The sequence below is a fragment of the Amblyomma maculatum genome, chromosome 3 (genome assembly GCF_055883805.1).
Source record: "Amblyomma maculatum isolate TAMU_Amacu chromosome 3, ASM5588380v1, whole genome shotgun sequence".
NCBI lineage: Eukaryota > Metazoa > Arthropoda > Arachnida > Ixodida > Ixodidae > Amblyomma > Amblyomma maculatum.
The window spans coordinates 91,764,281-91,790,142 of record NC_139346.1 but is presented as its reverse complement, the minus strand read 5'-3'; the positions used below and the strand labels follow the sequence as shown (position 1 = coordinate 91,790,142).

General features: G+C 42.8%; 1 protein-coding gene across 1 annotated transcript; it reads right to left on the bottom strand.

Annotated features, from left to right (window-relative positions):
• Positions 1-8,232: 8,232 nt before the first annotated feature.
• LOC146195284 (transcription factor Adf-1-like) lies at positions 8,233-20,231 on the bottom strand. Its single transcript, XM_084596209.1, has 4 exons — positions 20,101-20,231; positions 19,815-19,977; positions 14,753-14,852; positions 8,233-8,694 (listed from the first exon to the last, which is right to left on the bottom strand). Exons 1-3 carry the CDS (start codon positions 20,207-20,209, stop codon positions 14,774-14,776), a joined length of 351 nt encoding a protein of 116 aa, XP_084452335.1. The 5' UTR covers positions 20,210-20,231; the 3' UTR covers positions 8,233-8,694; positions 14,753-14,773.
• Between the last annotated feature and the right edge of the window lie 5,631 nt (positions 20,232-25,862).

Below are 25,862 nucleotides of genomic sequence, written 5' to 3'. Positions count from 1 at the left end.
CAACAGTTTTTAATGATTTTTTCACATCTGTTTTCACTAACGAAGACTATTCCAACCTACCTAGCCCCCAAGAAACCGATTTCCCTTTCATGATTGCAATAGACATCACTATAGAAGCCATTGCATCTCTAATCAAAAGTCTCAAAATATCTACATCTTCAGGATTAGACCGAATTCCGGCCTCGGCGGCTGCGTTTCGATGGAGGCGAAACGAAGTGGCGTCCGTGTGCTGTGCGATGTCAGCGCACGTTAAAGATCCCCAGGTGGTCGAAATTACTCCGTAGCCCTCCACTACGGCCCCCTTCCTCTCTATCCACTTTCACCCCCACCTTCATCTCTTCCCTTACGGCGCGGTTCAGGTGTCCACAGAGCAAGTGTGACAGATACTGCGCCTTTCCCTTCCTATGAACCAACCCACCAACCAATCTTCAGGATTAGACGGAATAGATACCAAAATTCTAAAACACACTGTAGATGCCTCTAGCCTCATCCTCTGTCATATTTTCAAACAGTCATTTGAAACTGGCGAAATTCCGCATGACTGGAAGATTGGTCAAATAATCCCCGTGTATAAATCTGGTAACAAACACTCTGTCAGTAACTACCGCCCCATATCGCTAACAAGTGTTCCATGCAAATTACTAGAACACATCATTGCATCTAACGTTGCCTTCCACCTGGAGCGAAACGGTTTCTTCTTCCCACACCAACACGGTTTCAGAAAAGGGTTCTCCTGTGACACACAATTAATAGAATTTACTACTGACCTCTTTAAGAACATGGATGAAAATTGCCAGACTGACTGCATATTCATTGATTTCTCTCGTGCATTTGACCGCGTCGCCCACTGTCGCCTCATAGCTAAATTGTCATTGCTTAATTTAGACAACCTAACACTCTCTTGGATTAGAAACTTTATGTCATTTCGCAAGCAGTTCACTGTTTTCAATAACTTTTCATCACCCCTTAGCGACGTCACATCTGGAGTTCCTCAAGGTAGCGTCCTCGGTCCTTTATTATTTTTAATATATATTAATGACCTCCCATCTCACATAAGATCATCAGTTTGACTGTTCGCTGATGACTGCATAATTTATCGTAAAATCCGTTCTCTCACTGACCATGTCATCCTTCAGCAGGACTTGGAGTACGTAACTAACTGGTGCAGATCATGGCAAATGACACTTAACACGGAAAATTGCAAAATAATGACAATCAGTCGGAAGCATTCCCTCTCAACCTACGATTATTCACTCAACAGAATTTCCCTAACCCGCACATCTTCTTATAAATATCTCGGCGTTCATCCTACCGAAAATCTTTTATGGGCGACGCATATTGAAAATATAACCGCCAAAGCATCTCGCACGCCCGGCTATCTAAAGCGAAATCTACATAGCGCACCTATCTCTACTCGTAAGCTCGCATTTCTAACTTTCGTTCGTCCTCAACTAGAATATGCATCAGCCATCTGGTCACCACATTAAGAGTATCTAATCAAATCCCTAGAAGCTATTCAAAACCGTGCCGCACGTTTTATTTCCCATGATTACAGCCGCCATACCGGCGTGACTAACATCAAGTTGTCCTTATAACTCACAAGTTTACAATCACGTCGGGGTATCGCGCTTATCTGCTTGATACATAAACTAATCTACAGTCACCATGCATCAACAGTGCCACTTACTAGACAGACTCGCACCTCCCACCGCCTGAATAATAATATAAGTTTTCAACGTCTATTCGGCCGAACACATGCATTTAACTTTTCTGCCTTGCCACGGGCTATAAAGGGTTGGAATGGTCTTCCCGAACGCATCGCTAACATATCTGACCCACTAAAATTCAAAAACGAATTGAGTACCTTTTTGCAGTCAGAATAACTTTTTTATATTGCGTTCACTGTGTGCAGGTTGATTTCGTTCAATGCCGCTAACTATTGTATAATGTCATAATCCTCGGTTTATTACTTCCCATGTATGGTCTAATACTTATTTGCAGTTCTAGTCCTGTATTACTGTTAACTTTTGTATTTTAAACTATGTACCATTGTTTCTTTTGATACACTGTAACCCCTCCCCCTCACACAATGTTCCATGTTTGGAACCTGTGAGGTATTTGTATAAATAAATAAATAAGTATGCGCGAATGCGTTCCTTATATTGCCATATGTCAATCGTTAATCGATTACTAAACAATGACGTACTAATTTAATAATTACTGAAGACTTATTACTGATTGATACTAACTTCTGATTAATGTATATTAAGTCACTAATTCCATAGTTCCTACTTACTAATATTTCCCAATTACTAAATAAAGCTTAATTATTTATTAAAACTGATTACCCCGCCGGGGTGGCGCAGTGGTCACGGCGCTCGACTACTGTTCCCAATGGTGCGGGATCGAATCCCGGCCTCGGCGGCAGCTTTTCAATGGAGGCGAAAACCAAGGCGCCCATGTGCTGTGCGGTGCTAGTGCACATTAAAGACCTCCAGGTGGTCGAAACCTCCAAAGTCCTCCACTACGGCGTCTCTCATAGCCTGAGTCGCTTTGGGACGTTAAACCGCACAAACCAATCAAGCAACCATTAATTACTGATTACTGACAACTGCGTAAGTAGTTAATAATTTATTATTCAATGCCGCGCACCTGGTAAAATCAACCACACAACAGTAAGCGTAGAATACATGCGAAGATACAAAGAGCGCGATCAAGTCGTTGCCAAGCAGAATTCACTGAATAAATGCACTCGCAGAATGTGAGAGCAGTCGCTCGCTTTGCTCGTAGCACCATTAATCGCTACATGCGCAACAGTGGCGCAGCAGAATGCAACATTCAGGCTTTCGCCTTTCAATAATTTAGTCCCCAAAGTGTCCGAAGTTTTATTAAACCGCGACAACAGGAAGCTGGCGAACCTGGCTGTGTCTTCTCTGTTGCGTCAAGCTGTAGGGGAGGCAGGGAGAATACAATGCGTCCATTCTGAAGGCCTAGAAGATGCTAGCGCGGCACGCAGTAATTGCGCAGCAGTTCATAGCATCAATGAAATGATGCAATGTCAGTAAACTTGGCGCATTAAAAGCTTTTCCACTTGGCCGGTTTTTTGCCTTAAAAATTGGCGTTTTAGAGTTACAATAATTTTATATCATCCGGTGTCGAACTACAGGAGGCCGTTCTCGTACGCCGTAAGTTTTTCGTTTTTTTTTTTTTTTTTTTGGTATCGGCCCATTATTGGTATCCGACAACAAATATATAAAGTTCCCTTCATCGTTAACCTTTTGAAAGATATATTCAACTTAAATAATAAATTAAGAGCTGACAAGCCGCCATCAGACCCTACAGAGAATCTCACCTACATGCGGTGATCATCCAGACTGAAATTCAATTTCTTTTCGAGCAGAGAAATTACAAGCAGGAAGCCAAGGGATACATAGCTCTACTAGCGCCACCTCCTTCAACATTGGCGCGCAGATCTCCCCTGCTGTTCCACCATTTTTTTTTTCCAAAATTCAAGAGTTGTTGCACAGAAATAGGGCCCCCGAGTTGCAATTACTTGCCTCCGCCTCTGGTGCGCGGCTTGCTGAGCGAAATGTATCGATACATTTCCGCTGGCAGCATGCGTGCTGTATGGGAAGTATCTTCAACAGCCCTCTACAGGATTACTATACTGTGATTTGTGTTGCCGGAAATAAGCCGGGACGTTTTCTTGGCTTATCTATTGCTAGTCGGTACCTCTCCTTCGTGAACCATGATCGTGAGTGCCGGTTGTATCCACACAGTGTATGAAGCGAGAAATCAATGCGATCAAACTTTTTATTTCTTCTCTTAAGGAAAAAGAGGGGAAGGAGAAGACCCTCGTGAATACAGCCGAATGAGGTGTTGCCCCCGGTACATTTTTATCCCGAACAGGCAGGTACTACAATATTACAAGAGCAATATTAAAAGAAAATAAACTTACAGCATAAAATTAAGAAAGCCAAAGCAAAAATACATTGACACATAGGATCTGAATTATAACATGCACAAATAAAAGCGTTTTTATTATGCACAAATATTAAAGAAACAAAATAAAAGTTCTGCAAAGTATCATGAAGAAAATACATTCATGAAAACCTCGCTAGGATGTAGACCAGATGCCCCCGAAACCACGGCACCCATAAAACCATTATATTGTAATAGAAAACACTCATCAATAATCTAAAAAAACAACAACAAATGGCTACTAGGTTTGTACATTACGAAAGGAAGCATATGAGAATGAGATGTAACTGAAAAGGTATCCAAGGTTCTTTATTTTTTTTTTGTTTAATGATTCCAACCACAATGTTTGAAAATAAGAGTATATGCCATACTGCGGGCACCGTATCACACATAAAATAACAGAAAAGATATATGAGCAACTTCCTTTTATACTTTTGCTACAACAAAATAAAAACAATATTGCGCTGCCTATCTTCACAATCCGCAGAAGAGCTGCATCACCTTCAAAAATGGCGCTAGGTTCAGCTCTCCACTGGCGAGGCGTTGTTCCAATTTCCGTATTTCTTAATTCTTATTTTACCATTTCTTATTTCGTTTCTTCGCTTGGCCGCCGTTCGACATTTTAAGCAGAGAAGCCCGGCTCATGGCTTTATCCCGCTTTATTATGTCCACAAATGTGTAGATATTTGGGTGAGCCTTCCCAAGTGTGTTGTTAATTTCTCTGCAAATGAAAATCGCGGTGGTAGGACAAATATAAAATAAGCAGTAAAGAAATTAGGACGATAATGTCTTCACCCATGCCAGGCTTCTTTTAGGTTATTCGTCCGGGCTCCTCTGTTCTGATGTTGATTCCACTGCATTACGTCGAAGTTTCCATTGATCCATGTATCCTCGAAGTACTGAGTCAGCTGCAAAACTCCCTGCGTTGCTGATGGGGCCGCTGCTTTCAAACCAAGCCATGCAAGTCGCACAAACGTCGTGGCAAGAATGCCAAGCTTATCATCTGGCGTACAAATGTACTCACTGAAACATCTTCCTCATAAGCTTTCTCGAGGCCTAGTGCTTGCACTTTTCGCCAAATTGCCTGGTAAAAAAGAAAATGGCAGCCCTGGTGCCGAATCCCAGGAAAATGTTAAGAAGTACCGGGATTAGCGGAATTTAAAAGTACGTGCGCACTATAACAAGCGATAAAGGCAAGTTCAATCGTAGCACAGCTTCCTTAAATGTTGTGAAAGCCGACACGTATACTTCTCGCGATTTACAAGTATGCAACATTCAAACTTACGCCATGTTTTAGCATACTCAGTGTCACCAATTTACAGAGCAGCGATAGGCACGAAACAAATGTGCCATCTATAAACACTATCTGCTTCCAGAAAATGATTGATAGCGTCGGGCGTAGAAAAGCAGAGCACGCGGCCTGCACTTGGGCTGATGCCGAAGAGTAGAAAGGCTCTTTTGTCGATGGTTTCGCTAGGTCAATTTCGGCCGCATCTGCAGGCGATGTGGGCTGTTGTTTCCCTTTTTCTCTGCGAATGGTACTTCTGACGCTCTCAAACGTCGGGGGCCTGGCTAAGACTGGGTCATCAACCTAGGAAAACAGTGGTTGGATCAGCCAGATATTCCGGGACATAACCATAGTTTGCCAGTAGTTTGACGTACACACCGCAACTATGAAATTAATTAGATTACTTTAGATGCAAAGTGCCGGGTATTTAAAAAATGTACGCCCAATGCAATAAAGGTAATTATTTGACTTATTTACTAAATAAATATTCGTTCTGTCAAGGTTAAGATTAAGAGTGTTCTGACAACAGTGAAGTAGAAATACGACAAAGACTTGAGCCTAATAAACTCGTGCGAACACCTTCTGTGTCACAACAAGAGGTTGGCGATGCCAAAGTACATGTAAACATGCTATATGTGTATCAAGAACGTATGCATGTTTGCAAGACCAGGATGCTGCTGGGACACCTTTCAATTATAAGGCAACTTTAGGATATTGGAAGATACTGTTCCTCCACTCCTCCTCTACGGCGTCTTTCATAGCCCGAGTTACTTTGGGGACGCTAAACCCCAAAACCAAACCAAAGTAAGATACTCTGCACATATGTCTCTGGGAAAGGTCTAAGTTCCAATGCGCAGAGATAAAAGTATACTTAAAACTGGTATAAAAATCTTGTGTGCTGTGTTTTTAAGAATAGTTTAACGATTGCAACTATTGCATCTTACTTTCATGAAAGCATTAATGGAAATGGTCTCAGCTTCCGAGAGGAACCAAATGTTTGCTCCTGATGTTTTTCCTGCGCTGAAAACGAGTGATTAAGACTGCATAGAAATTCGATGGAACGTATTTTCGATCATTACCAGCAAAGAACTATACCTTGCCGACAAAGGAACTGCGGATATATTAATTGTTATTGTGAAGCTTACAAAATATCTGAAAAATAGCGTCAAAATATTATTTTCCAGAAAATATGCGTAAGCTCTGTTTATATCTAACACGAATAGCAATCATACAGTTCATTTTAGTCTAGTATTATTCTGATCTTCAAGCTTAATCAAATCTTATTGGAGTCTAAGCGTTCCCTAGCCGATAAGACGCTTGCAATAAACGAACTAGATAGGAATAAGACAGAAACTGAAGACTCAAATAAGACTGAAACCTATAGACTGCACTGAGAAGTCTTATCCCAATCTAAAAGTCAGTCCAATATGGCTGCCCGCTTGGTCCGCCTCGAGATGCTCGCCGAATCCTTGTTGTGCCGGCAACGTGTGTTGCGTGGCAGGACAAATTCTCTCGATACGCTCAGCGAGGAGCAGCTGTAGCGGCGTTTATGCTTCGGGCAGTGCGGCATTCTATTTATTGCCGTTCGCCCAGAAGTCGAACACCCAAGGCGTTGTAGCGGCGTTCTTCAGGAGTAACTGAGAATGGTACGTTCGGGCTGGGACGAAGACCTCGACTCGGCGTGGTCGACTACACCGCTTCAAAGCGTATTATCTTGAAGAACGTATTTGTCGCCGGGCACGCACGAATCGGAAACTTCTGCGCGAATAGTTGCGAGCTCTTTGTCATCTCGGGAAAACAATTTCGGCGAAGCTCTTCTGCCGCTCACATGCTCTCGTCTGTGCACGATTCCTGCGTGTATGTACAAAGCCATGTAAATAGGATACACCCACGCTGCATGTCGAGCTGCATGTGCGTTTGGCAGTCAGGTATGCGACGATAACTGCCTTCCGTGTGCCGCTGCTGCAGCAGTGGTATTGCTGATGTTCTGCGCCATTGATTTTGGCTAGAACGGCGCATACAGATTGCATAAAACACGCGTGCTCGCTACGCCTTCAAAATTCCGACGCGATGAGTGCGAAAGAATTTCAAAGAAACAACGCAACGCTGGTCTTGTTTTAACCTCAATTCTTAACACGGCCAGACAAGGAAATCGTTCTTACCTGGGAAATCCGATTACAAATTTGAGCGCTCTCTTCATATGATCTATCTTTGAGCTTTCGCTGATAATACATTCCGTGCACCACAAGGATGGCCTCTCACCGAACATCACCATAGCGCATGATGTTTGTTAAAAACGACCGCTAAAAACGACGACGGCACGTGCACGCATACTCCTTTGCCGGCACCGGCGCAGATGAGACTGGCCACCGCTGTTCAAATTAATGAAGACAGGACCGGCGGCGGCCCTACAGACAAGGCAGATAGATGGATGGGTAGGCGGCAGTCTCGTCTGCTGGCACCCGCGCGCACTGATGTCGCGCAGAATTCCGAGTGGTAAGGAAACTGCAGAAGAAAGGCTTTTGGAAACGCGGGCTCGTCAGGAGTGCACGCTAATTTGTGCACAAGAATAGGACGGGAACGGTGGGGAACTTTGGCGGCCCCAGCTAGCACCCATAGTGGTGGCAGCCTGTTGAGGGAACCAACGAAGCACCAACGGGACGAACTTCACCCGTGTTCTATAATTCGTTTACAGGAAAGGCACTGTATATCTGTCAGTCGCGGAATCCCGCGCTGCTATCCTCACGGTAGACAAGGGGAATTATGAACAGTGTTCCACAGTCTGGGGTGTAGCGCAGTTGGTAAAGCGCTGGGCTGGGGATGCATCGAAGGGATGGAAGTTCGATTCCTGATGGAGACAAGGTTTATAAATTTATTTTTAACACTCGCTCTTGAAAGCGTGACACCTCGGCTGACAACCTTCTGTGGACAGCGCTGAGGCATTTAAGCCTTTCGTCCTAGAATGTAGCCGGCAAGACAGACGTGCATCAACCTGCATTTATGCAAGCTGTGCTATTCAAAGTAGATATTCCCAGACAATGGCAACGCATTATTGACCCAAACCACTGAAGTATATATTAATAACTTCCAGTGTTTCACAGCAATTTGTAATTAAAGCCGGAACCTTACAGGAATATCCTTACAAAAAAAATTACCAAGGAATAAGGAGAGGTATATGTTGTCATTTCTGCTCAAATATGAAGTACTTACCAATAACTTCATTGACTCTTACTGGGTCGAGTGCCTGTTTTATAGGAACATCCTTCTTTGAGTTTGTCCCTTTTCTATAAAGGGACTTTCCTCTCAATTCTTCTATGGTAAAAACACTCTTCAAAAGGTGCCTTGCAAATTTTTCTGCCGCTGTTGGGCAGTGTGCATGAAGACTCCACGGACTTTTCCATCATCACACCGCCTCCAATGTTGACCTACAATAATATAAAGAAAAGCAAAAAGAAAAAAAAACCACACTTACACGAAACCACATTTACCATTCCAAGTGATATAGCACTCCATACAACTGATCAAATACAATTTATTTGCTTGCACAACATTACAGGGAATAAAGCATTAAAGGACTACATTAATAAAATGTTCATCGAATGACAACTTTTGGCAAGCTCCAAACAAAAGGAACCAGCTTACTACAAGTGCATTATTTTGCAAATACACCAAATGAGGGAAGAGTTAAAGTAAGGCTTCAATATCTGACTTAAACATCATTCTGTAGGTCAAAAATAAGTTAAATGTTTAGTTAACAATGACACGTCACTGAAAGAATGCCGAATTAAATTTGCAAAACTAAGCAGTGTCTGACATGCTGCCACAGTTAACTGCTTTTCCTAAAGTTTTACTTAATTAGTTTATGCACAAAATTAGAAAAACATGAAAGCTAGGAATATATTCTGTAGCAGTAGAACCATAGGAATAAATATCATGTGCCATTGTGTTGTCAATGCTTTGCTAGTTCACTCAAAATGCTTTTGCATGCACACCAAAAAGTGATACCTCTCTGCTGCCTGCTAACAAAGTGCTGTTTGCTGTTATCGATCACTTAGCACAGTTACCGAGTTACAAAAAGTAAGACAATTACCCGAAAGAATGATTAAGTGCCATAAAAATTTAGTGTCAACTTCTACACCTGTTCAGAGGTGGTTGCTTGCTGCTCTCAATCTACTGACCCAGTGGTTCTCCGCAAGCATATCGAACTTAGAGTAACAACAAAACAATAATATAAAAACTGGGTATTCAAAATCTTGTACTAGCATCTGTCTGATGGCTCCACCATTTACCTTCCCTGAATTTTGAAATGGTGAGTGCGCTTCCTCTTACAGGCACAACGCCAAGTATGGGCATATAAACTACTATCCACAAAATTCATGTAGTATTATTATCAGTGGGTGCCTTTACACATTCCAGGCAACTGGATTATATAATTGAGAAAAATTCTTTCTGCACATACACATTCCTTCAAGCTCACAAAGTGGCAAAGATATGAAGCAGAGCTTGCAGGTCCTTTTTTAGAGTGCTTCATATGACTGCTGAAGTTCATGACACAGTCGTACCCACCGCAGGTACAGAACTCACTCAGTAACATCTGTGTAGTCTTTGTCCAGACTGGTTCTTCGACCCCCCCCCCCCCCCCGTATGAACTGAATTTTATCTTTTAAGAATCATAAAGAAATTTTGGCAGCCAGAACCTTTTGTTTGTGGCAGGTGCAGCACATAGTGCAATAGAGGGTGAACGATGTTACGCAGGGCACCTATCAAAATGCTTTGACTGTGAATATGAAATCATTTATGGTCAATTCTGCAGCATACTCTGTCGCTTAATAAAGATTACTTATTGTGTTATTTCAACACCACTGTCGCTGATCTAAAAAACTATGGTTATAACGTCACAACCGCCTTACCAATTATTTCTCTACCTTTATTCAGCGTGAACCAAAGAGCCGTCGCACCCCCTATAGGTAGCATGCCCAACTTGCAATCTGAAGGTCCTGTGTTAGATACTCAAATACCCTTTTGCTTCACTTAGTGGTCTGAGCCCCTGCTACCGCAGCTGAGCATGATGCATTAACTTTTACGTGCCCAGGGCCATTTGTATTCAACTGCCTAGCCTGCTCTTCTGCTCAGTGCAAGATGCCACATGCATGACAGCCAGCAAATGGCATGTCTTATAGCGCATGCTACACTTTAATAATACATCACCAGAAGGCATGCTGTGGGCTATACAAGCATTGCTTTGTGTATCAACTATAAGGTTGCAAGATTTGTTTCGGCGACATTCTCAAAGAGCTACCCACTGCAGCAAAAAAAAACAAAAAACAGAAGATGAACAATATCAACAGCAAACTGTCAAGCCACCGGATGATGTAGCACATTTTTGCCAGCTCTTGCATATACTTAGCATTTTTGTCCTTAAGAGCACACTACAATTAGTACATTTCAAAGGAACAAAAAGTTACCTTCTCTGCCTTTACTTCCAGAGTTGTTTCCAGTTTCCCGGTTATCTTTCTTAATCTTTTGACTATCTTGTACGAATCTTAAAGAAAACAGAAGGGGAATTAAACTTCCAGTAGACACAAACACAATCAGTTAAACATCACGGGAAATCGCTCCCAGGTAGAGCAGTTTGAAAGTTAGCAAAAAGATTGGTGGCTGAAAGGCACAGATGTGACACAAGTTAGGAGTGTAGAAACAAAAATGCTGTAAAGAAAATGATGACCTAAACTTATTGATTACAACGATAAAGTGAAAGGGAAAAAAAGCCGAGCATGGTGCAAATCGCCACCACCCCATTTCAAAGGGGACGCTTATATTCCATCCAAGTAATTCCCTGAGTGCAGCCATATAACTACAAAGAAAGCTTTTCTTTGTAGCCAGATGACTATGCTCAGGTGGATGTTATATACTAATTGCACCTGATTCAAGTGAATAAGGCTGATGTCTTAACCATGCTCTGCAGTTTGAAAGGTAATAATAATAATAAATAAATAAATTGGTTCACAGGAAGGGAAAGGTGCAGTAACTGTCACACTTGCTCTGTGGACACCCGAACCGCGCCGTAAGGGAGGGGAGGAGGGTGGGAATGAAAGTGGAAAGAGAGAAAGAGGAGCCGTAGTGGAGGGCTACGGAGTAATTTCGACCACCTGGGGATCTTTAACGTGCGCTGACATCGCACAGCACACGACGCCTCTTCGTTTCGCCTCCATCGAAACGCAGCCGCCGCGGTCGGGTTCGAACCCGGGAACTCCGGCACAGTAGTCGGGCGTCTTACCACTGCACCACCCCGGCGGGGCATTTGAAAGGTAGCCAAAACAGGAAAATGAAGAATGGCGCTAACCTTTATCTCAAACTGCAACTCGTGTTTGTTGTTTTCTAGAGGAGCCCAATGGCAGTAATCAAGACGATGCAAACCTAAACGTACAGGTTGCAAGTGGGCAGTTTAACTAGTTGTCTTTCAGAGCACTTATAAGTGATCAATTAAATGATAAGAAAATCTGGAAGTGAGCAGCGAGGCAAGAATAGTAGGAGAAGCCTTTCATGCGTCCCTTAAAGTCGATTTACATGATGGGCCAAATCACGAAATTCGAGAGTGGACGAAGCGTCACGTGACTTATGCTAGCAGCCTTGCAATGGCCTAGTATTTCCTCTCGCAGATTCTGGTGAAGGAATGCTGCATTTCCAGAGAAGCTACACTTTTCAGTGCAGCAACAACAATCTGCAGGATAAACTATGCGATGAAAGAAGAGGAAAGGAGCCTTTGTCCTTGCTATGAGTAAAGCGGCCTATAGACATTACGCACTAGTGCTGGCATGTAGCGACCGTCGCGCACTTTTCTGCGTGTTGGATGGTAGTTGTATTGAGAAGCGACATATTATACGATTGTGTGGCTACTGAATTAATGCTCGTTGTCGCCGATAATGGTGTCATACTGCTGTCTCTTTCTGTATACAAAACTAAAATAAGATTTTTTCTTGTAGCCTTGTGTTAACCTGCTGTCACATGGTTCTCACACCTAAGTGCACGTTCGATCAACGGCACACAAAAACTGTAAAATGGTATCTTATTTAATCTGCTTTTAAAGATTCCAAATTTGGACTCCATGGCAGGCAAAGTATACACTCATGATTTTTACATTTGTGTGTACACAAATTTTGCATAGCATTGTTGTGTAAACGATCTCTTAGAGTGTTTGCTTATTGTGCCAAGTCATCCCACGTTTTACTACTTCATGCAAACAAGCTGTCAAGAGATTTTTTTCGTATGTCCAAGAATCCAGATGGAACACTTTACGCCACGTCAAAGTTGTAAAACTGTTCTCTTAAATTCGATTTGGTTTGGTCTGTGGGGTTTATAGTCTTGCAGCGACAAAGGATATGGAGACGCCGTAGTGGAGGACTCCAGAAATTTCGACCCCCTGGTTTTCTTTAATGTGCACTGACACCGCAAATCACAAGGGAACCTTGCTTTTTGCCTCCATCAAAAAGTGACCGTCAAGAGGATTCGATCCCGCATCGCGAAATTTCAATGTATTTACACATTTGATTCACCAATGAATTGTGTATCCTCGACTATGAATGGGCTTCAGCTACTGATGTTCATCTCCTGAACATGTTTTGCAAAACGTAAAGAGCAGATGTATACATGCAAGCAACTGCTTCTGCCAGTTAGCTACAATCGTCTAGCGCAAGTTCGTTATTGTTGATGATCTGTTAATTTTTTTAATTGTACGAGATTTTTCTCTCTAGGTTATAAAAGATGAATTGAAAATGAGATCCAATTAAACTTGGACTACGTCAGTTTTGTTTTCTCCCATCAATATCGCTGAATAATTCACTTTTTTTTTCGGTTTACTTTCAAAGCGCGCCAACAAAACAGTGTCTTGGGTAGGGATTGAAACTGAATCATTGGCCAGTATCCACAGAGCAATATCGCTTTTAGTGAGCCTTTTCACGCTTACCAGTAGACGTGATGTTTGCTACTGCGGTTATCTTAGCAGGAGAAACAAGGGTGAGCGCACACATGCATCTTCTAACTTTATTTTGTCTACAATACCCAGCCCTATAAACGCATGCATGACATTTTCTGTATGATCATGATGCTGGGTACACTCTACTACTTCAGTGAATTGCTGCTGTCAAATAATGTTTGCTGTTGTGCAACATGGGCAGAAACAAATTGTCATGCCCCACAACTCTACAGTGATTACATTTGTGTTCTTTCAGATGTCAATTCGATATTAGCACCGCATTCCAAGTTGATTCGGACTTCACAAAATATTCGAAATTACTTGGCTTTATGTGTTCGCTACTTTTCAGAAAAGGATTTAGTGATGAATGTTGCTAGTGTCACATACTGGATGATAATGCAATGCAATCAGTTTCTAAGTTCAAAAACTTCCGAACTCCCCCCCCCCCCTTCCCAAGCCACTGAAAAGCAAAATAAACTTCTTTCCAATGTTACAGACTGGTACAGACCCTGAGTAGGCTATTATGGATGATGCCTGTCACTACTGAGCCCATCCTTGACATGCACAACGAGGAAAAGATGAAAATACTTAAAGCTCAGGAATAAATAAGACCGCCTGAGGTTCTTTTTAGTGCTAGTATCGAACTGAGGTGTCAGTTCGATACTAGCACCGCACTCCCGGTTGATTCGGTCTTCACAAAATATTCGACATTAGATGGCCGTATGCGTTCGCTAGTTTTCAGAAAAGGATTTAGCGAAGATGGTTGCTAGTGTCATATACTGGATGATGATGCAATGCAATCAGTTTTTGCATTCAAAAACCTCAGACCCCCCCCCCCCCCCCCTGCCAAGCTACTGAAAAGCAAAATCAACTTCTCTCCAATGCTAGCGACTGGTACATACCCCGAGTAGGCTATAATGGATGATGCCTGTCACCAACGAGGAAAAGATTAAAATGCTTAAAGCTCAGGAATAAATAAGACCGCCTGAGGTTCTTTGACATGCAGGCACTGCGTGGCAGATCAGTCCACAACAAAAAAAGCATCATTTTTATTTCAATCTGTGCAACTCTTTTCACTATAAAAGAGTTCAGTTTGAAATCGTTACAAAAATTCTCAGTAAGTCAATTCCACGAGAAAGAGCCGAGTGGAAGGGGCCATTGACTCAACAGGTCGTTAAAACCAATATGATAGGGGTATAAAATCAGCAATTCAGGAATGCAAAGTAATATTCAGTACTACTTAATATACAATTTACGGTGCAATAGTGATTTTTCCATTTTTTTTTTACAAAATATGACATTCTTTTCTGTTGTACAGGAGGAGAAGGAGAAAAGGAGGGCGGAAGGCAGGGATGTTAATCAGAAAGAATGAATTCCGGTTGGCTACCCGTACTGGGGAAGGGGGGATAAAACATAGAGGATAAGGTTAGGTTGTGTATGGCAATGACGAAAGCGACCATGGAAGGCATGATAAAGAGAACTTCAATTTGTATTATAAAATCCGCCCATACCATAGTTGTTCTCGGCCACTCTCAGTCTTTCTTCCAGCTCGTCCGTATATCCCCGGAGCTGCCGCAGTTCTTCAGCCGCGGCACAATGACAACCAGGCACCTACAGAGGAAATAATTTTCATCAGCTTTTTGCTCGTTCTTTTCATTTTAAAGCAACTAGCCAAGCATAACTCAGCTACCCTAGTACTGACATAGTGGCTCACAAAGATAGCATGAATGACTGGACGTGTCGAGTGTAAACAAAAGCGCCGTTGAGTATTGAGTGTTAAATCAGAGACCATGCTAGTGTGGCAACATAGTAGACGCCATTGTCAGTCGCCGCAAACACACCATGCAGCATGATCTCGTGCTAAATTGTAAATTGAAAACTGTAGTAATGTTGGTTTTTCTCAAGGTAATCTGAACATCGACATTTTTTTACTACTTGGACGAAAGCCTGACTGCAAAAACCAGTGTTCTCTAGGAATAAACCAGTACTTTTTTGCACAGCGTTTTTGGCTGGTGTTGCCTGTGGTTAGCTAGATGCATTCGAACTGTGATGTGAATTAAGGCACTGCTTCGCGGGGAGAAAGACAACTTCGAGCATAAGCCTCCCTCAGAACTCTTGGCCGATCCCTCTAAAGAAGATTGGAACAAGCTAAGGACCAGCGATGACCCTGGCATTCAGTTCAAGGCCGTCGAATGGGCCGGCATTGCCAAAAGTCTCCACGGCCTGCGGCACGCTAGCCGACTTCCCCTATTCCTCCCATTTATTGTGAATAAAGTTTTATCAGTTCAGCTGAGCTAGTATAATTGAGGGAAACACTTGAATTTGCTTTAGCATGCTGGTGTGCCAGTAGTACATCCCTCATGGCACAGGAACAAGCACTGTACACATTAGGACTGCACTTCTACTATCACGTTGGCCAGCTGTCCAGAAAATTCAGCCAAATTAAAATAATGTGCAAGTGCTCTTTTCTTGGAACCTAGTTACTTTTCACTCAATAGAAAACGATACTAATTTCTTGTTTTTTCGAGCACTAATATGAACGAGTTCAAAATTCTCATGTGCCCAGCCTGCAGCATTGTACTGGGCCCAGAATCAGATTTGACGATGAGATGCCGGACTGCAGTGGCACTGGGTTTGCCAAGGGGGAGTGGCAGCTAGTCACAAAAAAGTAACTGGTAAGGCCACAATTAGAGCGTGCGACCGCAGAACCACAACAGGTGTACCTGGTAGACAAGTACGTTAAAAGGAATATAAAACAACATAGCAACGTTTATTTAAAAACTGTACTCCAGACATGTCAGCATAACTGTGATAAACACATCAGATTAGAGCCCTTTCTACTAGATACAGCAACAAAATTAAGCAAAGGCTTAAACCTTTGCTCGGAATATGCACCATTTAAGTGAACAGGCATTGTAAAGCAGAAATACCTCCAAACACCCCCTATATTTAAAACAGAAAGATCGCTTGTTTGAAATAATTGCCTTTAAAGCATCGATTCGCCCATTGCTTCTTCCAGCCGGCTCATCAGAGGTCCGAGGCTGTTCCACGGTCTTCGGGCCTGAGTTGTACAATAACCAGATGTAAAAAGTAAAGGACACTCTAGCAACTAAAGTGATGAAAGGCGAAAGCCTGAGTGCTGCATTCTGCCACGTGACTGTTGCGCATGTAGCGATGAATGCTGCTACGAATAAAGCGAGCGACTACTCTTTCGCATTCTGCGAGTGCATCTGTTCAGTGAATTCTGCTTGGCAGAGACGAGATCGCGCTCCTTGTATCTTCGCAGTTCTACGTTTACTGTTGTGTGGCTGATTTTACCGAGTGTGCGGAATTAATTAGTAATAAATTGTTTTACATATGCGTTTTGTCATAACGCTAATTTTCATCGTGGCAATAGCATTTTCTTCCAGGAGCCTATAGCTGTATATGTGACCAACTGTACAGTAAATAAAAGTGCATAAAACAACATGCAAGAAACAAAAAAAGACAAAATGAACACTTAATTTTACTTTAAACGTATCACTCAATTATCTCACAAAAAAAAAAAATTTTTTTCTTCAGAAGAAAATAATATTAACCGAAAAAAGCCGGAAATTGTGTTTGAAAATAAACACCGAAAAAAGTCAGCCGAATGCTCAGAAAATAAAAACCTAAAACTCCAACCTCTAATATTTGCTCGTGCATATGTTTAGCCAGCTAAATGTACTGGTTTCATGTGTGGTCAATCTACCTCGTGGGTATGTGCCATTATCTGGGGGCACAACAACAACAAATGTACCGTACGTATACTCATCTCCTCAGCAGGGGCGGCGGGATCCCCGCAGCTTTCCAGGTCTTCGCCGCCTGTATGTATGCACAATTGCCAGATAATGGCAAGGTATATACTGTCTTCGTGTCTTAGACGAAGAAATGCTTTCTGGACTAAAGACACATATCCAAGTTTTCTCCACTTGCGGCGACATTATTGGAATTTTCTAGGGATGCCGCCGCTAGCTTTGCTCGGTGCCGCTGCACTGTTTTTTCCGTCCCTGCGCAATACAATTGCTAAATTACCTTCATAACGTTCCTGTTCCCGAACCCCTGGACTCACACGGGATAAACAGAGTACCTAATGAATCCTCCTTCTTTCAGAGCTAGTAATTGGAGTTGCTGTTTTAGAAAAGTGGCCACTTCAGCCTTTTCTCGCGGCAGTAATTCGTCACTCGTCAGGTCGTCGAGGAGGGAGAAAAGCAAACTGAAACAAGCCTTCCATTTTTCTTCTTGCTGGCCCACATTTGGTGCTTTAAATTTGTGCACTGCGTCTAAGGCAGAGTGGATAGTGCGCAAATCATCAGTTCTCAATCGAATCGCAACCTGATCTCTGGAAAGTTGGATTTTTTTCAAAAGGTTATAATTTCCATGCGCTCGTTGATCACTACAGAGCGTTCAACCTCTGGTGGCCCAGCACTGCCATCAACACGCACGAATAAGACACTTTTCAGCTTGCGTTAGCGTCCAAAAGTCACAATTTGAGTTTATTGGACCCTCGAGAGAAGATGTCCAAATGAGGGCAGCTTATCTTTGCGCTCCTCTTCTTCGTGCGCAGAAATTGAAAGCTGGATGGCTTTTTGCAAGTGCGCTTGTTAAATGCGCGCTCGTTTTTCTTCCGGCTCTGAGCGCATTGGGTTGGTGTCTGACAGGTAAGTAGGGCTGTTCGAAAAAATCGTGGATATTGCGTCTGGGGTGAACCTTGTAACGCCCATGGGTACTTCTATTGTATTATCTGTAGCGTCTGTGTAGGCTGACTTTGTTCTCAGATACCCAGGTTTGAAATGTAGCTCGCAGACCTTCAAAACACCGAAAGGAAAAATGTCCTTGAGAAACGAAAATATTATTACGTGGTACTATTGTTACGTAACTATATTATCTTTTCTGCCCCCGTGTATTTTTCTTTTCTTTTATATTTAGTTGGGAAAGTTTAGGCTACTATGTGTATAGAAGCAAATGCAGCCATATCATCGCCATCTCATTTATTACGAGAATACAATAGATCCAATAGCTTAAATTCATTCCCTCAAACAACACCACACTTATTAAATTTAGTCTAAAAGTTGGAAAAAAGAAAATAGCCTTTAATTGTACACGTAGTCGGCTCATTCCTCAAGAGTATCGAAAAATGGTGGTGGCCGCCGCACCACTGGGCGCTGCCTGCCTCCCCCACTTTCTCTCTCGCTGTTGGCGTTCACCTCACACACAGCGTTCGGAGATGGGCGGGGTCACCGAGCTGAGTGGACGGTCCTTCCAAGCTGTCGGATTTGTACTACTTTATCACAGCATAGCTTAACAGCATGTCACACCCTGAAACACTCAAGCAATTCATGCAGTCTTGTGAGAATAAAGGATTTACACTGAAAATTTTGCGTTCTCTGCATTATTCAGCTAGGTAATCTGGCTTAGCATTAATAAAAGAAAATTTAAATCAGTACCATAAGCAAAACATAAATACACACCTTATGTATATATAATCAATCTGTACCTCATCTTCTTAAAAATGGGGTAATTAATGCCACATTAATCGACTCTGGGGTAATATTCCATTTCTTCTTCCAGCTCTGCAAGAATCTGCAAGAATCTGCATGATTCGAACCTTACCTTTGGATGCCAATTTACGAGGCATCCTTTCTAAACTAATGGCTCCAGTTAGGCCAAATTCCTCACTTTCATTTTTTTTCGAGCTGGCCCAAAAGTTGGTCATCAAAGCTGTCTGTTTTTTTGCCCTTTTTTTTGCTTTTGTACGGCCTCAATGTGTCTTTCTGTTGGTGGTGTTGCCAATGGTGGCGGCGTTACTGGTGATTGTTGCTCAAGAGAAGCATCCAGGAAGCCTTCCATTGTTGTTGGTGAGGGGGGGGCACCTAGCATTCTTCCAAAGATGCCCTCAGCAGTCTCGCCAAAATCACAGACTGCGAAGGCGCTTCTATGCTGCATGTAGTTCTGCAGAGAAAAGGCTGACATTGTTGGAGGAAAAGCAAATGTGCGTTTGTAAAGCTAAAAAATTGATTTTGGCCTATTTTATTTGCATGCGTTGCTCCTTGAGAATGCTGAAGACTTCTTTGGAGCAATAATATTGTATATACAATATTGATATACAGACAAGAAAGAAAGTTACAAAAGTCGCTTGCACAATCGTAGGTGTCATCATGCTGCAAAAGGTCAAGTTAACATCAACGAGACAAACAATTCTGTCGAAATATTAAGTGTACAATTTATAGTCCTGTGTAAGAACCAAAGACATGAGAAAAACAGCACTCTTAGGATTTTGTGTTTAAAAAAAAAATTAAGATGCGGCCAACTAAAATAAACTCATCTATCTTAAATGAATGCACGAAAAACTAATAATGACGCAAACATGAAAATTCAAAACGCAATGCGAATCGGGATCGCTAGGTTTGCTTCTCCGCATGACAGCAATGTCGTGGTAAAGAAGCTTTACAAAAACAAAGTATGTATGATTATGGAACACAGTTATCAAAGGAGATGAAAGACTAAACAGCAAAAAATGCTTTCTGAAAACTGTGAGAAATCACAAAAACTCACTTTCTTGGACGGCCGCAATCCCTGTAAAAGGCCATGGATTCAGCGAACTCCCACGTTCGCCGTGGAACATAGCCGCTGCCGCTCCTCTTGGTAGCCTCAATCACCTTCAATTCGCGCGTGTATCGGTCCCTCAACCGTTTCCACAATTTGAGGCACTCTTCAACTGAAACGAGAAAAGCAAGCCAAACTTGCCGATGGTGACTGCGTACCAGATCCAGAGAAGTATCTCCACGAGCACTACCGCTCAATTGAAGCGCACGAGGAGAGACATGAAGCTTTGACGTACCTGTCGCGAGGCCTGAGTGCAGTCGGATACGCTCCCATGCATTGTTTTTTCGGTCGACGTCACGATAATCAACTTTTTTCGTGTCGTAGACGCAGGGGTGTTGTTGCATAGCGTCCAAGAACCTCTCATTACGGACCTGGTGAGCTCCACCATTGACATGGAGTCGTTGGAAGCGGCTATCTTGTGCTGGTAGGAAGCGACGGCGACAGAGGGCGCGCAGTGCGGACGACCTCTGACCTCGGCGCATTCGGCGGCTTCCGGCGTGGTCCGATGGCGCCCAGCGCCGAATGCATCCGGATGCATCTCGCGCGGGTCGCGCTGGGGTATTGAGAGAGTGTTGCTCGGGGAAGGCCGCACGTGCACCCTCTCCCCTCGTTGCTTTGACCGGCGCTTGCCTGCGCGCCGAAAACGTCGGAGTATAACTCCGCCTTAAGAAACTTAATGGCTAGAAGGGAAGGTGGGAGCATCACAGCGGGCCGCCCATGTAGGCATGGGTCGTAGTCATTCTTCCTGCCAATAGGTGGCGTTAGATAATCTCAGCAGGTATCTATCCGGAAGTCGATGCAGGCGCAGTCACTCTTCCTGAAGCTGTGGGGTTTAGAGATACCAGTGGCCGGGTGAATAAACCGGCGGTGGAAGTTAGCAAACATTACTGGAAAGATTGGTGGCTTAAAAGCAGAAAAGTGGCGTAATGTTAGTAAAGTAGAAACAAAAATTCAATAAATAGAATGATGGTATAATTAACTAATCTAAAACAATACTAAAGATATAGGGAGAAAATGAGCATGATAGCTACTGCTACCACCTCGTTTCAATGCGGACGCTACTATATTCCATCCATCCGTCCATCCGACGTCCATCCGTCCATCCACCACCCAATTGAATCCATCCAATCCGATCAAATCCACCCAGTTAAATCAATCGAATCAAATAAATCCAATTAAATCAATCAAATCCCTTCAATTAAATCAATCAAAATCATCCAATTAAGTCTATCAAATCCATTCAATTAAATCAATCCAATACAGTCCAGTCCAGTCCAGATTTGATGTTGGGAAATGTTGAGGGTCGCCGGAGAAGGGATAGGCAGCGAACGCGATGGTTAGATGGCATCCTCGAGGCACTGCAGATGAAGTTATGGGATGTTAGGAAGATAGTGAGAGACCGGAAAGTGTGGCGTGACATGGTCCATAGGGTCACGAAGAGTCGGACACGACTGAACGAGTGAACTGAACTGAACTGAACTGAACTCAGTCCAGTCCAGCCCAGTCCAGTCCAGCCCAGTCCAGTCCAGTCCAGTCCAGTCCAGTCCAGTCCAGTCCAGTCCAGTCCAGTCCAGTCCAGTCCAGTCCCGTCCGTCCGTCCGTCCGTCCGTCCGTCCGTCCGTCCGTCCGTCCGTCCGTCCGTCCATCCATCCATCCATCCATCCATCCATCCATCCATCCATCCATCCATCCATCCATCCATCCATCCATCCATCCATCCATCCATCCATCCATCCATCCATCCATCCATCCAGGCGCTGGTCTTTAGCTGGTCTCGGCGCGGCCACCGTGATCTCGACTGTTGCGAGCATGCTTCAAAGCTGCATGCACTCATGTTTGTGCTGCTCGGGGCTTTCTCATTGCGTTTTTAGCATTTTTTCTTTATTCCGGTGCCTTTTATACGTATATGTCCTGAGCACATGGGCGACAACGGAGAAATGTTTCAATTGCCAAGCGTATTGCTTTGCATCTGGGTGCGTCAAGATAATCTCATCTACAAACAAGAGCAAGAATCTCTCAGCCCCCTAAAGCGACAAAGGAAGACAGATGTTTGACAGCGTGTAGTATTTGTCACGCAGGCCGGGCGCCGCATTACGCTTGCTATATCACAGTAACTCTTCGCGATTACCTCGATTAGAAAATTTGTACTGTGTCCCCAAACAAATATTCGGGACAAATGGTCGCCCTACGTTCTCCGTTACAGCTTATGCTTTAAAGTAAATAGATTCCGCTGATTAAAAAATGAGTGACTCGCGGTGCTGCTTGCATGTAAGAGGTAATAAATGAAACGCAACAAAATAGTACATGACTGCTCGTACTGCTCTTTCCAGCTAGTTTGCATGCCAAGGAAGCTTAAAGTGGAAAACAAAAAGTAATAAATGGAGGACTGCTCTGTATATCACCGGCAAGAGCGACGGAAATTGTAAAATTACAAAACTCCTTAAGTAAATCATTTGCAAAGCAATTTCTTCGTTGTCAGCAACTATATATATATATATATATATATATATATATATATATATATATATATATATATATATATATATATATATAGTTGCTGACAACGAAGAAATTGCTATATATATATATATATATATATATATATATATATATATATATATATATATATATATATATATATATTACATTTTATACTACATTTTGCCAATTAAGGAATAGTTATAAGCAGGGATTATAAGCATGGTTAGGAGTGAGAAACACAGCCTTATTATTTGAATTGCGCTGTCACTGCATGTTAAAGAACAACAGCAGGTCAGAACAGGTCGAAATTTCCTGAGCCCTCTGCTACGGCCTGAGCTCGAATCGCCTTCGGGCGTTAACCACTAACAACAAACAACAACAACAACAACAACAACAACAACAACAACAACAACAACAACAACAAAAAACCCGCAACACGGGATGAAGCAAAGTGTGTTCTTAGGCAACAACTTGGTGCGACTTTTCACCGCCAAAAATAGCTAAAATTGAAGAGCCAACATTTTGCAAGAGCCTCAAGTCATCAGTATCATTATAAGGGTCGGCACGCGCGTCGGCGTATGCTCCGCGTGTTATCCTTTTGGTTAGATTGATTGTTCTTGTCTGCGATCAGTGTTTTATATCCCTGGCATGTGCTAGCATCGCAGAAGCAGTCGATTTCTTCAGGTGCTCCGCGTGGTGGAGCTAGTGGAGCCGTTTTGCTAAAGCCCCGAGGGACTTTACGTTTTGCCACATTAGTGTCGAAAAATGGCGGCGACGCCGCGCCACCCTCCGAATATGGCCTCCGCATTACACCGCTCGAGCGTTGGTGATCTTGAAGGCCATAATTTGCGGGTCGATCGTTGACTTCCGATAGGCGCGGTTCTCTTTGGAGAGGTTTTGTGGGACCAGCGCGCGATGTTTGAATCGCTATTTCAAACTTGCTGAACGTTTCTTCTTATCGTAATTATTCTTCGCGGTTTGTACGCTGTTCGACGGAATGCGATGGCGTTCTGTCACTGCAACCGTGCAGACCAGTAGAGTAGGATCATTTTGTGGGAGATCGTGCAGAAGAAATATTGGGATGACGATATAATTATAGTATTAAGTAACGAAACCGAAAAGTCTGGAAAGGTTACAATTGAAACACATGCCTTAGTGATACCGAGGACGTGCGATTTGCGGTACTCGCGCGTTCAGATGACAAAACAATGTTTTGCCCCGGCTTGATGTGTTGTCTCGTCACCGTACATGCATTCTGTGCGCGTGAATTTTACGTGCGTTGGAAATTGGGATGACTTGAGCGCCAAATGCGACTTGTACTGAGGCGGCCTAACTTTCCACGTGACTCTAGCGTGATGGCATAACTTTTTGGGAGTCATTCTTTACCAGCGACACTTCTAATCATGACAGTCATGACGTCTCATGATTAGTATGATGTTGCATAAACAATTTCCTCCTGTATTTCCGTATCTCGTGACATCATGTAAACAGTCGTGATTAGAGGTACTGAGTATTGCGTTATACAAGTTAGAAATAAAATGGCAGTGCTGTCCTCGTGACCCGTGCACGATGCAAGCACGCGATGAAGGCGGCCACATCCACGAAACAGTATACTTTCGCCAGGGATTCACTGGAAGAGCTGTAACTATATTACAAAGTTGTCATTATGCAACATGTTTCTGAAGCTTGCGAATAATGATATGCAGACTAATAAGTGCGGGGAGCATGAAATGCTAAAATGTTTGTGTAACAGTGGAAGAGTTTACCTTCCGCTGTTCACATCGTTTTTAAGCTTGAGTGGCTATAGCAATTTACAAAAAAGGAAGCAAGACATTATGTCGGTCTTTAAATATGTTTGCGCAATGCGCAATTTAATATTACGGATGCTCTGGGTTACTGCTTTCACGATGAACGTAACTGCAAACAGGCTATAGAAGCTACCCTCTGCATAATTTGTTTCTCCAAAAAAAAAAAAAAATATAGCTAGGCGTTGGCAAATCTATTCAGCTAAATTCACTCTAATAACTTTCAGTTGCCTGCTGCTATCACATATGTTTTTATCCATAACTAAAGTTGGCCATAAATAGATCTCTCAAGCTCGGTACGTCACATCATGCCCACAATTTGCATTTGCCTCAATAAATTGCGAGAGAAGGGGAAATACAGTGGCAGATACGGTTATTGTAGTTACCCGACTGAACCCTAATAATAACCAGTAAAGAAAATAAGAGCTGGACCAGCCACTGCTTGGGTAGCGTTATGAGCAACCTTAAAAGTTACTTAAATTTTGCGAAGAGTGAGTTTCGTAAAATTTTGCTGCGAGACCGTTGTTTCTACAGTTTCTTCCTTGCAGTTTAACGATTATGAATGAGCCGTTAACCTCTTGAGATATACAGTCAACATGATTTATAAAATACAATCGAGCAAGTTGCCACCACAACCTAAGATGAATCGCACCCGTTTGTGAAAGGATGCTTCAATTCAACTTTATCAGCGATAACTCATCATTCACTGCGACGCAAAGCTCACCAGCGAAAAAGAGCCGAAGAGTCAATTTTCGCAGATGGCATTGATTGAACGGAGCGTTCCGCAGTGTCCCTTTAAATATGGCTTGTTCTTAAATCAGGGACACAAAAGAAAGCAGTCTGCCCGTTATTGTTACATGGTCTATATGTAGGACGAATCAAGGACATATTTTATGGTAATAAAATTCTCCACACTGTTTTCGCCTCTTCAATATAGAAACTCGTGGTCCAGACGACGCCTGCTATGGGATTGCACAGAACCTGTTTGCAATTGCGCCGCGATACTTTGGACTGCAATGGCAGCAAAATCTCTGCTTCACTAATGAGATAATTCCTTGACTCTATGTTACTGCTGAAAACTACCGAAAACCACTGATAATTACCAAATACGTGAATGGTGCCCTTTTGGCTTTATGCACATCAGTTCTTAGGTGCAATACCATTGCTGACGCGCATTACCTTTTGCCATATACACGAAAGATTGTGAAAACATTTTCACTGTCGCTGGTTCCACGTCAAAAGCCGCAATTAGCTGATGCCAGTCGGGTGAGTGCATGTAAGGTGTGAGCATTGCTATAGGGAGATACGTGGTTCCGCCATGGGACGTCGTTAAGTTGCACCTCACAGGCATTTCAAACTCAGCCACGTTATATTCCAGGCACCTCGACAGAATAACAAATTAGTAACACTCATTTTCCTATATGCTTTCCCCGTGCAATGATATATAAGCAGATATTAATGCGAAATTCTTTCCCCAGAGAGGTGTTATTTCTTCTCGTTTTCCTTCGTGATTAGTGATTACGGGCAGATCACTTTCTTGGCTACCGGGTCTATAGTAGCTAGAAAAAACTGTGCAAAAATTGTATATTCGATGATGCATCCTTTGAACATTGGAATAGAGGGCTTTAATTCTGACATTTGCGCAAAGTAGGTGCAGCTTTCATGAACTGTTTTCTCAAACTGAAGTAAACTGTCTTTGTTTAAAATATTG